A 15,477-nucleotide genomic window follows, 5' to 3' on the forward strand; every position below is an offset into this window, starting at 1 on the left:
ATTAGCATCCCCAAGGAGAAAAAAAAGTCACAAAGAAAACCCATGTATAATTCATTATTGCATATCACATTTCCCAAGTAATTGACTTGAGGAGGCATGAATTTTGCATCTCAAAATAATGCAATGATGTTTGGGGGATAATAAAGAAGGGGTCTCATTTTGGTTAGGAAATTCCCTTGTATATAATTACTCTTTGCAAAAGAGCAGTTCTGTAAAGAAATCTCATCTGGTTGGTACAGAACTCTGGGACAGGTAGATATGGTGGGGCTTTTCCTTGTAAATGCTTTGAGGCCATCTTAGCCTTGGCAGGAGAGCCAAAGGCTTTGGGCAACTTCTTGGCCTGGATCTCTTCCATCCAGTGTTCCTAGGGCTTTTCTAGAACAACCTTTTTCTTTCTTTCCAGTGTAGGGGGTCGAATCCAGAGCTTCACACATAGTAGGCAAGTGTTCTACCACTGAGCTACTTACCTAGCCCTCTTTTTTCTCGTGGTGGTGATTTTAACAGCTTTATTGAGGTATAACTTACATATCATGAAAGCACCCTTTTGAAATGCACAATTCAGTGGTTTCTGATAAATTTATTGCATCATGCAGCCATTGCCACAATACAGTTTTCTAACATGTTTGTCACTCCCAAAAGATGCCCCAAAAGGCTAGGAAGAAGTTTTGCACATTCCTCCACTAGGTCCCTTTGCAATCAATCCCAGTTCCAATTCCAGCCTGAAGCAAAAATTAATCTATTTTCTATATGTGTAGATTTGCATTTTCTGGGTATTTCATACACAAGAAATAATGCAATATGTGGTGTTTGCATCCAGCTGCTTTCCCTTAGTGACATGTTTTCAAGGCTCATCCATGCTGTGCCATGTGTTGGGCCTTCCTTTTTCTTCAGCTGAGTACTATTCCATGGTATGAAAGGGCCACATTTGCCAGTTAGTGATTATTTGGGTGGTTTCCACTTTTTAACTGTTGTGGATAATGCCACCATGATCATTTATGAGCAGCCTTTGTGTGGACATATTATGGCTAAAAACATCCTTGGTTCAAGGATGAGCAGGTTCAAATCCTGGCTTAACCATTTTCTACCTGTGTGACCTTGGACATGTTACCCTGTGTTCCTCATAAGTAAAATGGAAATGCTCACAGTACCCACTTGATCAGATTTTTAAGGATTAAATGGATTAATATTGATAAAGTGCTTTGACTGATATCTGGCTCACAGCAAGTGTAATTACAGGTTAATTAAATAAATAAAATAAATGTTAATTTGCACTTAGAAGTCACGGGCTATTGAAATGTAATGAGCCTTTGAGAGAGTTGGTTTTTCATGTGTAACTAACATACTGAACCTGTGGGAAACAAAGGGCGTCATCATCAAAGCCATCGTATTTTTGTCTCCCACTGTTCCTTTACATCCTGCCCAGGGTAATGAGTGGGCCTTCCTCCTGACTTTTTCAGCCACGTTTAGATGACAAAGAGAGTCGAAGTGGCACTTGAAGGAGCAAACAGGGTGAAGTTGATAATGAAGAGTGTGAGCTCATATACTGATCGATACTCGGGTCTTCATTCACAGGGCCAACTCCTTTTCCCTCTCCCTGCATTTGCAGGGACCTCTGCTCAGGCATCTAGGTGCCAGCTTTTCCCTCACCTCTTTCCCTACTCATCAACTTAAGAAAGGCAAGGAAAGGGGCCCGGCAAGTCATGTGACTAACATTTTCGTAAGCTACCTTTCTGTGATCTGTCCTAGCTGATGTTTTCTTATAATTTCTCTTGCTTGATCACTCTGACTGTGACCGCCACGTCATGAGCAGGGGCCTGGCCTTTGGCTGATTACCCACCCTGGCTTCTGTAGCCACTCACCTTGTACTACTCACTTCTTCCCTTTACATGGAGAGATTCAGGCTCTGGAAGGGACTGCCTTTGAGCAGGATTCCTCTTTTTAAAAAAACCCAAACCAATATTTTTACTATAGGTCTCACCTCAGTGTCTGAGCTTTATCCACTTTCAACTTACTTTCAAGAAGGTATGCATTATCCCCAGACCTAGCATTCCCCTATCTGTTGCTCTGACTTTTGCTCCCTGGGAATCCAGTTCTCTCTGAACTTACCTACAGAGGATATGTAGATATCAAGGTCTGAGTAGTTTGAAGGCTTTGGGGAGGGAAGAAGTATTGCCCCCTGACTAGTCCCATTGCTTGGGTATGGCCATGAGGGCAACTCCCACTGCCATGGGAGGCTGCACACCACATTTCCGTTCTCCCATCCAAATAATAATGAGGCCCAACCCTGCCTAGCTTGAGATGGGACAAGACTCCTGATATTATACCCTTGTTAAATCACCACTTGTTGTATGTGGACTGGACTTAGGGCCTCACTTAAAATGAATAGAATAGTGGAAGCAATGGTATACAGCCTGGATTCTGAGTTCCCTTTCCAGCTTTCCAGGTTCTCTCTCTCCTGCTGCCTAGTTGCCTAGTTGCAAAACCTCAGAGGGAGCGGTAGGCAAAAAAAGAAATGGGGTTTCTAGAGTCCCAGACTCAGGTTCTCCGAGCAGAGCTGAGAGATGACAGCTTAATAAATCGTATAATGTTCAATCTTTCCTTAATTAATGAATTATGAATTTATTAGAAGGCACATTCCCTGCCAACATCTCTCTTTCTGTTATTCACAGCAGCAACAGCCTATAGGTGTGTCACTGAAAGTTCCCTTCCTGGGGCTCTGGGGTTTCCTCACAGTGCATCAAGTATAATGCACCTCCACCTTGCTGAACCATGCAGTTGACTGAATACTTTCCCACCAGGTTTGCAGCTCTGGAGACTGTTGGGCTCATTAATATAGCCTGATTTATATTTAACTTTAAATCAGTGGAAATTGAATAATTTAAAATAATTTAAAACTTATTTCTTCAGTCTCACTAGTCACATTTCAGCAGCCCAATACACACATGTGGCTAATGGCCACTGCATTAGACTGCAAAAAGTAGAACATTTCCAACATGGTGGAACATTCTCTTGGTCACAGCAGACTTAGTGCCTTTAAAATGTTCATAGGAAAGAAATATGCTAGTAAGACATTGGATCTTCAAGAGAAGGATTATTGATATCTTCTCCAAATTTTTTAACTGCTGAGCCTTTTGTTTTCATTAATTAAAACTCAGGAAACCTGATGTGGTTGTGTGATCTAGAGAGAGCCCCTTTCATTTCTCTGGACACCAGGGCTCTATTCATACCTTAACGACAGTCATCTCTGGTTTGTTGTCTTACTCTAAGCCTGTAGCCAGACCATAACATCTGCTGATACCACATCCAAATTTTCCCATTCCTCTTGCTTAGTTTCAAAGAAAACTGAAGATTTTGCTCCCTGCCCTATGTCTTTCCCATCAATAATCCCTTTGCTTTCCTGCTACCCTATCTGATCACTACCTTTTTTGTGGCACCCTCTGGTGGCTCATGACTCTCAGAAGAAAGCCCAAAGCTAGAGCCTTCAGAATATACAGATCACCATCTGGGTTGTGTCCTCGCCACTTTAATTCTTCCTGTACCCTACCCTGGATCAAACATCACTGGTTGCTCCCTGGATTCAGTATGTCACACGCATGTTCTTCGTTCAAGCTCTTCCTTTCACTTGGACATCCTTCTAACCCTTGGTCTACTTCTTTGACATTTGCAGCAGGAACCTACTTCACTGTCAGTGTCAGCTGCTGGCCCTTGGAATCACATTCATGTTCATGGCAAGGTCACACTTTACCTAGGCTGCCTGCTACCAATGACTGAGGCTGGCAAAAGTCCTAGAGCCAACAAGGGATTCTTCCTGTGGGCACATTTTGGCCGGGGACTTACTGGTGGCCTGAAGGAAGTGCTCTCAGAGCAGTGTCATCTAAAGATACTTTCTACTCAATTCTTCCTCCCTCCACCCCTTCCCAGGGGTTAGAACTACATCACAATCTGACACACTCCCCACTCATCTTGGCTACTCTCCTTGTATCCTTCATAGATCTCTCCAGTAAATCTCTTGTATGTTTAATCTTGTCTTGGCATTTGCTTCTCAGAAACCAAAATTGATACAGCCATAGATTTTCCTGATTCAGACCAGGCAGAAGTAAGCCATTTTTAAAATCCTTATTCTTAGTCTTCTGCATATGCCTCTCTCATAGCAGCTATCACATTTTACCATCACTGCTGCCACCACTACCTATCAGATTAATAATACCCCTTAATTATTGCAAGCTGATCAGTTCCACAGTCTCCTGAATGAGTGTACTGCGGAGGCTAAATAAAAAGAGGTAAATGGAATGATTTCAGGACTCTAGGAGGATCAAAGCCCTCTCACAGAATTTGAGGCTCCCTTGGGATAAGACCACAACCTTCTCTGGGTAGCCAGTATTTATGTAGTTATCAAAAGAAGGGAGGGGAGTACTCAACAAGGGCAGAACCATGCCAGGACTTCTCCAAGTAAGGTTTTAAATTAATCCACCCAGGAGTGAGAGGCCTCTTTATCCAGTTGAGATGGGATCCAGGTGTCCTTGACTGTGATCTTATCCTTTGAGGCTTTCGGGTTTCATCCACCATTACAGGCCTTAGTAGTGACTCCCAGAGGTTCACATACTATGAGTCCACCGCCCATCTTCAGATAAGGAGCCTAGGCCTTGGACAGACTCACAAGTAAACATGCAAAGCCAATTGGTTAATTTAAGTCCTGCTCAGGGCTGCTTTGTAGTGGTCTCCATCAACTATCACCATTATATCTGTCTCCTCTACTAGGTAGCCCCTTACAATCAGGATATTTCATATTCTACTTCCTTTTGATTTGATATGTGCTGAAAAATACTTATTGAATTGGTCCCATTTATACTTTGAGGAGCTAAATAATCTTCTTTCAATGGTACTAGTAATAAATTTAAGAAGGCATGTTGCGTGTCTCTGGTCAAAAAATGATGCAACCACATTATGCATAGGAAGAGGCTTCATCTACCATTAATGAGGCAATTAAAGCCACACACTTATTTACTACTGGTCACTTGGATTTTAGCAATATGATTTCCCCAAACTTTGTTCATTTGTTTTCCTCACAGGCACTCTACGGTACCTGGCTCCTGAGGTTCTTGATCAAGGACCTCGTGGGTATGGTGCCCCAGCTGATATCTGGTCCCTGGGCTGCACCGTGATAGAAATGGCCATCGGCAGGCCTGTGTTCCGTCAGCCTGATGAATCACAGACAGTATTGTGCAGAGTAAGACATGCCTGGTCATTTGGGTGGTTTAGGTGTTGGACAAATGCAATTAAAAACAAAATCTCTTCTCAGTCTAGAAAACGTATCCACAAAGGTAGGAAAGAAGTTTGATTATTACATGTTAGACCATAATGAAAATGTATCAGACAATCCACTAACCCTGTAAAGATGGAAATGAATCTTTTTTTTTTTTTTTGGCACTGAAGACTCAACTCAGGGCCTCACAGATACTAGGCAAATGGCTCTGCTATGGAGCTACATCCCCAGCCCTTTCTACTTTTTCAATTTGTGACAGGGTCTTTCTAAGCTATCCAGGCTGACCTTGAACTTGTAATCTTCCTGCCTCAGCCTCCCAAGTACCTGAAATTATAGGCAGGCACCACCAAGTGCCAGCTAAAATTCTACCCATTTATGTAACCAAGCAGATAAATCACATTCTCAAGATAAATAGTCCTCATGAAAGAGGACTTTGCACAGCACCATTTGTCACATATGTTTTATCTTAGGGTTACTTGAGTAATTGAGGTGACCATTTGTTAGGTTATTGGCTTTATGCAAACGAAAAAATGAACTAGTCATATCTTTAAGGCAGGAGGTAGTTTTGGAGCCAGGAACCACAGAGTTAGGTACCTTTCTTCTATAGATACTGAGAGGTAGAGGTACTATCTTCCTCCATGATTACAATTCAAAGTAGTAGCTCCCGGGTCTTGGGAGTGATATTTTTGGCAAGAGGCTTATTTAGCTGCTAAGAAGATTTATGTGTACCTCAAAGAGACAGAGAAAGAACACACAATTAGAAATTTTCTTAATGCTCTAGGAAAAGGGGATATCATCTTCCCTTACCGATAATAAAGCCTCTTATTTTTCATTTGCATTTGCCCTTATTCAAAGTAAGGCTCCATCTAAGGTCATGGTACAGTCTGGGTTTTTGGAGCACAGGTTTCTGACTGGATTTTGAAGAAGTGGGATTTTAGGTATCAGATGATTTATTCTTTATCATTCTAACAACCCTCCCAGAGCTGATGGAAGGGCATTCCATGTGTTGAGGCTAACAGTACAAAACAGATATGGGTGGTGGTTTTACCACTGGGTAACTGGGGTCTCAGACAGGGATATGCTTGCTGGTAACCTCACAGGAAGCTGATGCCAGGACAGTCCTGTGTGCCCAAGATTAGGTCTGCAGCTTCTTACTGAAAGTACACCCAAAAACATTTAAGGGGCTCCAGCTCTAAATATCCATTACCAGCTCTTGACCTTCCCTGGAACATTTTTTTACTACAATAGGTTGCAAAAGGCCAAGTGACCATTGCTTATGAGTAATGAACCATGGTGCACAGACACAGCCTGGTAGTGCACGGTTCCAGGTACTCTTTCTGGCTCCACTGCCAAATATGGCCACCTCCCTTATGGCCTGCATCTTTGGTGGGCTCTCTGGCCTGGCCCCTTGGGCGTTAAGATCTCAGGATGTGAGGAAAGCACGTTCAGTAGGCTCTGAGTGCTCTGTGCTCTGGGCACCTTGGCTGCTGTACTCAGCCTGGCTGGATCCCTGCAGAAGATTCTCAAAGCTTCCTACCCTTACAGCAGCTTCCCAGGCAGCTCGAAGGCCAGGACCTCAAGTGAACAAGTCTGACCCTTGTAATACCAACAGAGCTGTGAACACAAGGGCTGAAAGACAGCAGCGGTCTTCCTTAGCACATTAGTAACTGTCCACAATGGATTCATTTGGGGCCGTTGAAAATACCTCAGTTCATGAATTCTTTTGTTTGTTGACAGTTTGGTTTGCAAACAAGCATTGGGCAAAATTGTGTTTTTGTTTGCAAACTCTGCATTGGGTGACCAACATGACCATGGCCATCTTTCCCATGCAGACATGGAGGCGTCTACGTTTACCAGAATTGTGGAACAAATTAAGTTTGTGAACCAGAGTACCACTGTAAATAGCAGCTGATGTTGAGAAAAACATGGGGCCCGCCTGAGAGCCATGGTTGCTTTCTGATCTGTGGGCTTCCTGTAAAATTCAGGAACCCAGCTGAAGGCTGTAACTTTCTCATTTCATCCACAGGACATAAGCAGCTCCCCTGTTCTTCCTGTCTCCTCTTTTTGGTTAGCTAGTTAGCTGTAAAAAATTTTTAAAACGCTATTGACTTTTTGTGCGGCACATGAAGTTAGTTTTTATTGCCAGCAAAATGTATGAAATGATGTCCTCTGTCATTTATTTTTGGGATCCTAGAATCCTTCAGAAAAATTTCAAGAAACTTCTGAGCAGTGTCTGAAACAAAAGTTGTTCTCGTACGGGGACTGTTACGGGTCTGTGTCGCCCAAAATGATATATGGAAGTCCTGACCTGTAGTAACTCAGAACATGACCTTATTTGGGAATAGGGTCTTTATAGAGATACTGTAATCAAGTTAAAATGGGGCCAGTAGAGTGGGCTCTAGTGCAATATGACTGGTAACCTTATTAAAAGAGGGGATATTTTGGCATAGAAACCCCTACAGAGAGAATATTGAAGACCCACAAGGAGAATGCCACATGAAGGCAAGGGACTGAGGTGATGAATCTATAAGCCAAGAAACACCAGAGATGGCCTAGAAGCCCCCAAAGCACTGAATAGGCAAGGAAGGGTTCATTATAGGTTTTAGAAGGAAATCCAGGGATGTCCAGTGTGCCACATTCCCTGGCAATGTCTGACCTTGAACTTCTAGCCTCTAGAACTAAGAGACAGTACATTTCTGTTTAAGTCACCCAGGTATCAGTCTTTGGTAGTTTGATATAGCAGCCCTAGCCTCCTAATACAGGGTGCATTTGATTTATAGCAAAGCACCCCTAAAAGCGATATACTTACAGGGTCCTAGGATGCTGTCCACTTCTGTTCTTTGCTTTCTGAGGGCCAGAGGGAAAGCCGTTGCTTTCCACTTCAGATTCTTGTCCTGAATTTTTGTCTCTGTACACCCTAGCGCCAGTGGGCACTGCTGAGATCTATCCCCACTAGTCAGGTGAGGGATGGCACCTGTAATATGCCTTGCATTTCAAATTTTGGTGATTGGGTTCCATCGGCATTTAGTGTTCTCAAAAAGCCCTCACTCCTGAGCTATCCTTCCTTTCCATGAGTGTCCTGGCAATGAGACATGCCCACCTGGTGAAGGGTCTATGGGAGGTGAACGCATAAGGCTCTGTAGCCTCCAGATCTCATACAGTGGGGTAAAGGAGTCGAGCCAGGCTCTGAGACTGCTGAGCAGCTGGCAAGGCATGTAGACCTGGAAGACAGAATGGCTTCCACCCCAGGGTTATTGGGTGGGTTTGGAAAAGATACAGGGAAGGCTATGAACTTTAAGATGACAGCCTGAAAAGACTGAAGAACCACCCACAATGGACAATCACATAAGTAGGAGTTCTGCAAGATGTGTCATGGAAGCATTCCCATATTGTGGTGAGATGTGATAGCTGCGAACTAACTCTTCATTATCGGTCACTGGAACAGAGAGCCTTTAGCAGGACAGTGATTAGCTGACCAGAAGTAGGAGCTGAAGCAGCCATTCTAGCAAGAGTCCCAACAGGAAAGCACAGTACCTCTCCTGTGGCCCACTGTTCCCCATGGGGAGGAGGCTGTGTATTGGCTACGGATGACGAGACACGAGACTCTCCTCCGTGAGGTAGCCGCCTCAGGTTTTACCTGCTTGTGGCTTAGAGCTAGCGATTGGAGATCTGGGCTGTGGATGCATAAAGACTGAGAAGTGTATGGGGTGTCTCTTGGAGGCAGGTGGCAGTTACCTTTGAATATCCTCAGATCGAGCCTCTTCTACCCCATGCCATGTAACAAGTCCCTCTTGGTTATCAGCCCTACACATAGAGGCATAAAGCAATGGCTTGTTTCTCACTGCGAGCTGACTGTTGGCTCTTTTCCTGAAGAGGGCTCACTCATGTGGGTGTATCTATGTGCTGGCTGAGCTGGGGCAGAATTGTCTAGGAGGGCCTCTTTCATGGCAGAGGTTGCTGTGACAAGGCTGTACGTGGTCACTCATCCTGGGCTTTGTTTCTGTATGGTGGGATGGTCTCAGGACTCCCAAGAGGACTAGAGCAGGGCTTATGAGGTCCCTTAAAACCTATCCTCTGAAACCTTTACAGTATTGCTTCCATCAGTATCTCTCAGTCAGAACAGAGTCCCAAGAGGCCAGCCAGGACTGCAGGGATAGGGAAGTAAGAGTCCATTTGTGGATGGGACAGACAGGAATAAGATTGCAGTGGGTATGGGGACAGTCTCACTAACACATCTGTTACCTCTCCCTTCAATGCAGTTGGGACTGTTTAAGATGCACCCTGAGATTCCACGAACCCTTTCATTTAAAGCTAGAGGCTTCATCTTATCCTGTTTTGAGCCTAACCCTAGCAAACGGGTCACTGCTGCTGCCCTACTCGCAGAGCGTTTCTTAAGGCAGACAGACATGGGCCGGAAGAGGCAAACTGCTTTCAGGCCTTCAGGTGAGGCCTACCTGGACAGCTGTGTGTGTGTGTCACTGGGGGGTGGGGGTGGTTACCGGGATCCCAGGCTTTTCTATTGCTTGGAGAGAGTGCAAGCTCTCCAGAACACAGAGCTCTCCACGTGCCCATTTGTGTGCAGAGTAGCAGGGGTGGTGCTGGTGTGGAGGCTATTAAAACCCAACCAATAAATGTCCTCCCATCTCTTGGCAGAGACATAGGGAGCCTCTCTGGTGACTGTGATGCCCCCCCCCCTTATTAAGGTCATTCTTTTGGGAATGTGAAAAGGAAAGAAGCTAGAGGTACCTTGGCTGAGGTTTTGTGTCTTCCCCAAGTACAGAGCCTGGTGCCTCATTTTCAGAGACTGGCCTATCACCCTGTGCTGCTCCTGACCTTGATTAAAGGGTGTTAGGGAGGTTTGCCTGTGGTGCCTATCCTGCCAGCCACCAAAGCCTAGTGACACCTTCTGGGGCCATAAGCTCTAACCGGCAGTGACATAAGAGTGGCCTCTGAAAATCCATTTGGCCTCTTCTCCCTCGTACAGATGGGGTCAGAAGCCATGGCACAGTGGTTCTGTAGCTTGCCCCACAAGTGTGACCCTGGACTATCTGGATCAGTGTTTCCCAAGGACCCATCCCAGACTTAGAATTTCACCAGGATTGGGGGATGGGGCCATTTGCAGCACCCAGATAGAATACCATGGGCTTAGCAAGGTCCTGGGTGGGCGCACGGGCCTGGGGGGCTGAGAGAGTCTCAGTCCCCATCTTTTCCCTCTGAGCCTCTCCAATCCCTACCTCGTTGGCCCCCTGCAGGGAATGTCCAGTCTGCTGCCAGTATCGTGACTCTACCCTTACTGAGGGAGCGTGCAGGCAGCAGCACCAGCAGCAGCAGCAGCAGGGAGCATGGCTCCATTGCCCCACACTGTGATGCCCATGCACCCAACCACCAGCCCAGCCACCTTCTCAGGTAATGCCTATGTCCCTTTGTCCCTCTCCCATGGTCTTATGAAGGGCGCTGGTGTTCTGTAGTGACAGAATACCTGCTGGGTCACAACCAGCAGGCTGGGAAGGACTTTAGCTTCCTTTCTATAAGACAGCTGGGTTTCCAGGTGTGAGCAAGGTGGGTACTTTATTCACTGACCTCTTTTCCTGTGCTTTCCCCGCTCATCTCCCCTCTATTTCCTCCCTCCACCCTCTATCCTACCCTCATCCCCTTTCCTGAAGTCCCAGTGCTGTGGGGGAGCAAAGGGGGAGAGAGGGAGGGACACAGCATCTCTCTTTAGCCTCCCTCCCTTCCGTAGTGGGGACTGCTGTGTGGTCTTCCGGGTCCCTCCCCTCCCACAGTGGGGTGCACTTCTTGGAGACAGTGCTCCTTGACCTGCATGAGGATTGTTGCATGTGCTTATTTGCAGTGTTCCTGAGCAGAGTTCAGCCTTGCAAGAACAGGGCACAGCCTCTTCCACAGAGGGCAGGGATCCAGGCATGCTCTTGCTGCGTGAGGACAGTGAGCGCCGCACCATCCTTTACAATATCCTTTGGGAGGAGCAGGCCCAGGTGGTTTCCATCTTGCAGGAATGTGTGGCCCAGGTACAGGCCTGCCAGAGGGCCCCTGCTAATCTTGTCCCTCTTACTTGTCTCCAAGACCCCAGACATGTCTAAAGAGGGCCCAGGGTTCCTCTACCCTGGAATAGTTGCATAATTACAGTGATCACCATAAGTATTTCCCAACATTCTTATCTTCCCCAGCAAAACAAAAGATGTGTATGTGTGTGTGTGTGTGGGGGGGGGGTGTTGCTGAAATGTGAATCTGTCCAACACTGCAGTGCTTCCAAGCATTTGTGAGGTATTGCTGCCCCCTCGTGGAAAACAAGCCGGATGACAGCAGAAAGGACTCTGTCTGGCTTCTTAGTTTACCTTGAGTCCTGGGTCTGAGTTAGCCCTCCAGCTGTAGGAAACAGTAGAGCTGCTCTCAGAAGCCAGGAGAACAGCCATGTTAGGGAGAATGGTTATGGATGAAAATGAGTTTAACTAGGATACAGTAGAGACAAACTGATCTGCCTTACTTATTTTGGATGGGGAAGGTCCTTTTAGGAAGAGGCCACTGCCTCACTATGAACACGGCTTTCTGAGAAGGCCCATTGATGAGGGTCCTGATGAGGTGTAAAACAGGAAGATGGAACCATTCAGAGGAGCTTGGTGAGGCTGTGTGCCTCAGGGAAGACCTGGGCAGGAAGGATATGGAGGGAATCCCAGGAACAAACATTTTGAATTTTCTATCCCCGCCCAACTCAATGACAATTCATGTCTTTGTGTGCATGGTCAGAGTTCAGAAGAGGTGCGTCTCTCAGTTGCTCACATCAAGCAAATAATTGGGATCCTGAGGGACTTCATCTACTTCCCGGACCACAGGGTGATGGTATCCATGATATCAAAGCTAAAGGTGGACCTCAACTTGAACAGGACAAACATGAATCAGATTCACCTGATACTATTTGGATTCCAGGATGCTGTAAGTGCTCCATTTGGCCCTACAGAGCATGCTAGACTATGGAATTCAATCACTATCTTCTCCCATAGTCCCCATTTCTTCTTACCTGTTTATATCCAAGTCCTGAATTTCAGCAGTTCCTTGTAAACATCGAGCATGTATATATAGAAAATGTCACCTGGTGAATGGGCTGATTTCATTTGGCCACAAAGAGCACGCATATAGGGTTTAGAAACATGGGACATCTGCTAGCAGTCAGGATAGAGTCCAAGCTTATGTGAAGGCCCATTGATGAGGGCCCTGATGAGGGGTAAAAGTAACTGCAGTGTTGGCACATTATGATAAGTGGGTTTTGGTTTGCAGTTTGGGCACTTATCTCTAAAAGGGTTGCTATCGCTAGCCTAAAAGAAGACAGTTCAGAAGAAATACGTGAGGCAGAAACCCAGGTCAGCATGCCTAACAATCTCAGAGTAGAAGCAAATTAGTAAGAACTTACTTGGATTTTTGTGATTTTAGGTAAACAAAATTTTGAGAAACCACTTAATTAGGCCTCAGTGGATGTTTGCAATGGACAACATTCTCTGCAGAGCGGTGCAGGCTGCAGTCACCACTCTCACCCCAGGTAAGTGCCCTCTGTGGTCAAGGTCACCTTCAGGCTATGGAAAAGACCAGAAATAGCCTCTGGATTCAACACCTCTTGTATTTTTTTCCCATCTTGGCTTTGTACTTCCCTGCAATGAAGTGAATGCTGTCATAGATCTCTTCAGGGGCCAAGAACAGCTCATGGTGCTGTATTTACCTCTTCCTAAAGTGCAGTGAAGGTGACTGCACCCAGAGTAAATGTGTGCACTAAAAAGGGAGTGTGGAGCCCAAGGGCAGGGACCCTTCCATGCTGCGGCGTGCCTGCTCACAGGTGCTTACTAGACAGCTGATAATTACATGGCTCTGCTTCTTTTAGAATCATCTTGTGGTACCTATGAAATTTAGAGCTTTGTTTTTGGTGCAATAGATTGAACCCCGGGTTTCATATGTGCTAAGCAGATGTTCTGTGTCTGAGCTATGCCCCAGGCCCAACTTGGGCTTTTGTAGACTTCCTTTTTGAAGTGCTACAGCAGCTAAATACCAAAGTTGCTCTCTCCTGCCGTGTTTCTTCATATGAGTGGAGGCTTTAGAATGATTCTGCTGACACTGTCCCTTCCTTCCTTTACTTTGGGCAGCTGCTGGATATGTCTGTTCTGCTGAATGCTCTTTAGCCTGGGCTCAGCTGGCAGGAAGGGCACAGTGGACCCCAGGACTCTCCATTCCTCTCCTGCTTGAGCAACTGGCCTGATTGTACCTTTGTCGAGCCACCACAGCTAATTTCCTGAACATCTTTAATTCTCAGTTCCTTCTTGTGTAAGCTGGGGGTGATCATCTTTGCACTGGAGAGAACAAAATTAAATCCTTTCTTGTCCTTTCAAAGTCAGCACTCCCTTGAGTGTCACAGTGGCCCAGCCAACTGGTGAACAGCCTAGTTTGCCAACAGGAAACATACATGACACGAAGTCCAGGCCTTGTTAAAGTAGTATTTTGATAACCATGGTCTGTGATTTTGCAGAGCTCCAACCCCGCTCTGAGCCTGCCTCTCAGATGCAAGAAGTACGTAACACGGAGAACTATCCTGTAGCATGCCTGTCTGCTGAACCATGTGCGGCATCCAGCAGGAGCACAAATTGTTCAGTGGTTGTGCAAGAGGCCCCACCACCACACCAGCAGCAGCACCTGAGCCTCCAGCTGAACAAGATCAAGGAGGAGACCAGCAGGTAAGTACCTTCCATTCCAGGCTGTCTGCCTGAAGCACAGGTGGGACGATGACCTGAACAACGAGACAGTTGTTGAGGATATCACCCAGTTCTCAGAAGAAAAGCACCTTCACTATCAATACACAAAATAAGGATGTATTCACAGCTTTGTGCTATTAGGAATCAGACAGGCACAGGCCACAGAAAAATATGCCACACAAAGCAGCAGTATCTGAGCTCTTTCTGTGTCTTTACCGAGACGGTACACCTACCACAGCATAGTGTGACCCAGCAGGGTCAACAGTGGACACCTGTAGCCTGTCTCTTTAAGTAGCAGAGTTTGGAGCTCAGTTTGCATTTGGGCAATGGATGTATCGCCCATACCCCTCACCCCAAAGAAATTTGCCTTTAGATCTCTCCGGTGATCTGTCATGCTCCCCAGGAAAGCATCAGTGGACTGCTTTTCCAACCAGGGGGCCCTAGCACTGCCATAATGTTCCCCCTTGGCATGCAGTATGTGTTCCAAATCATTTGTTGAATGAATAATGAGTAAAGGGGAATCACTTTTATAAATGAGCTCTTAAAAAAAGACTCCCCAGCTATAGTAAACTAGTTGGTGCTTGTTCTAAATGATGCATTGTTGCCATATGATCACTGGTGATGCTTCTTATTTAATAGAAATGGGTCAGGTACACATACATACTTTGGATGAAAAGTCATATACCCATATGGGACTTTGGAGTTTTAATTTTAGGCAGATCTTGTCATTTCTCTCTTAAAACATAAGACCCAGCATTTTAATCAAATGGAAATAGTGGCAAAATTTTGGAAGTTTCAGAAAGATGACAAGTATGAAAGCTGGCAGTAAAACAGCATTTTTTCAAAACTTTTTTTCAGTAAGATTTATAATCACCTAATTCATGTTATATATGGATTTAAAGATCATTCCTCTCCACTGTTCTTTCCTTTTGTTATGTTCTAGTTTCAGCAGCCTAAAGCACTGGTTAACAGCAGCCAGCACATTAATGTGAATGGCTAAAAATAAACACGCAGTTCCTGTGCAACCTGCCTGTGGTTGGGGTAGAAGATGGCTTAGCTGTGCGGCAGTTGGGCAGAACTAGAGAATGGCCCTTACTGGACACAATAATGTGGCTGAGGATAACTGGTCTGTCCCAGTAAGCAACAAGCCTGAGACTCCTTTCCCCTGAACGGGCACAGGCACAAGCTAGGATTGTCCCCTTCACTTAGGTAAAAGAAGGACTTCTTGATGGATAAAGGTAAAGAAAGGTAGGGGTGGATTTCTTGTACATCAGCAAACAAAAACCTGGACATGGCTCTGATCTGCCAGCTGCTGCTCCCTTCCCCAGGCATGCTACCTGACCTGATATAGGTGGATGTGCAAGTTTGAGACCTCAAATGACAAGCCCTGCCTTTCTTCCCCAGGTAGACCATGAGAAAGGTTGGGTATCAGGAGACTGTTCTAATGGGAAGAACCCAGTCTGTGTG

General features: G+C 45.7%; 1 protein-coding gene across 1 annotated transcript in view; it reads left to right on the forward strand.

The window, feature by feature from the left end:
• The window catches only part of Map3k15 (mitogen-activated protein kinase kinase kinase 15), a gene marked incomplete at its 5' end in the record, with an annotated part of 93,807 nt that overhangs the window by 75,481 nt on the left and 2,849 nt on the right, over positions 1–15,477 (forward strand). The window contains 7 exon segments of the mRNA XM_013509902.1: positions 5,070–5,227; positions 9,523–9,706; positions 10,516–10,669; positions 11,115–11,289; positions 12,026–12,211; positions 12,707–12,812; positions 13,788–13,992. Of these exon segments, the coding sequence (XP_013365356.1) occupies positions 5,070–5,227; positions 9,523–9,706; positions 10,516–10,669; positions 11,115–11,289; positions 12,026–12,211; positions 12,707–12,812; positions 13,788–13,992 (1,168 nt within the window).

The sequence above is a fragment of the Chinchilla lanigera genome, unplaced genomic scaffold, assembly GCF_000276665.1.
Source record: "Chinchilla lanigera isolate Chin_1 unplaced genomic scaffold, ChiLan1.0 scaffold00185, whole genome shotgun sequence".
NCBI classification, from domain to species: domain Eukaryota; kingdom Metazoa; phylum Chordata; class Mammalia; order Rodentia; family Chinchillidae; genus Chinchilla; species Chinchilla lanigera.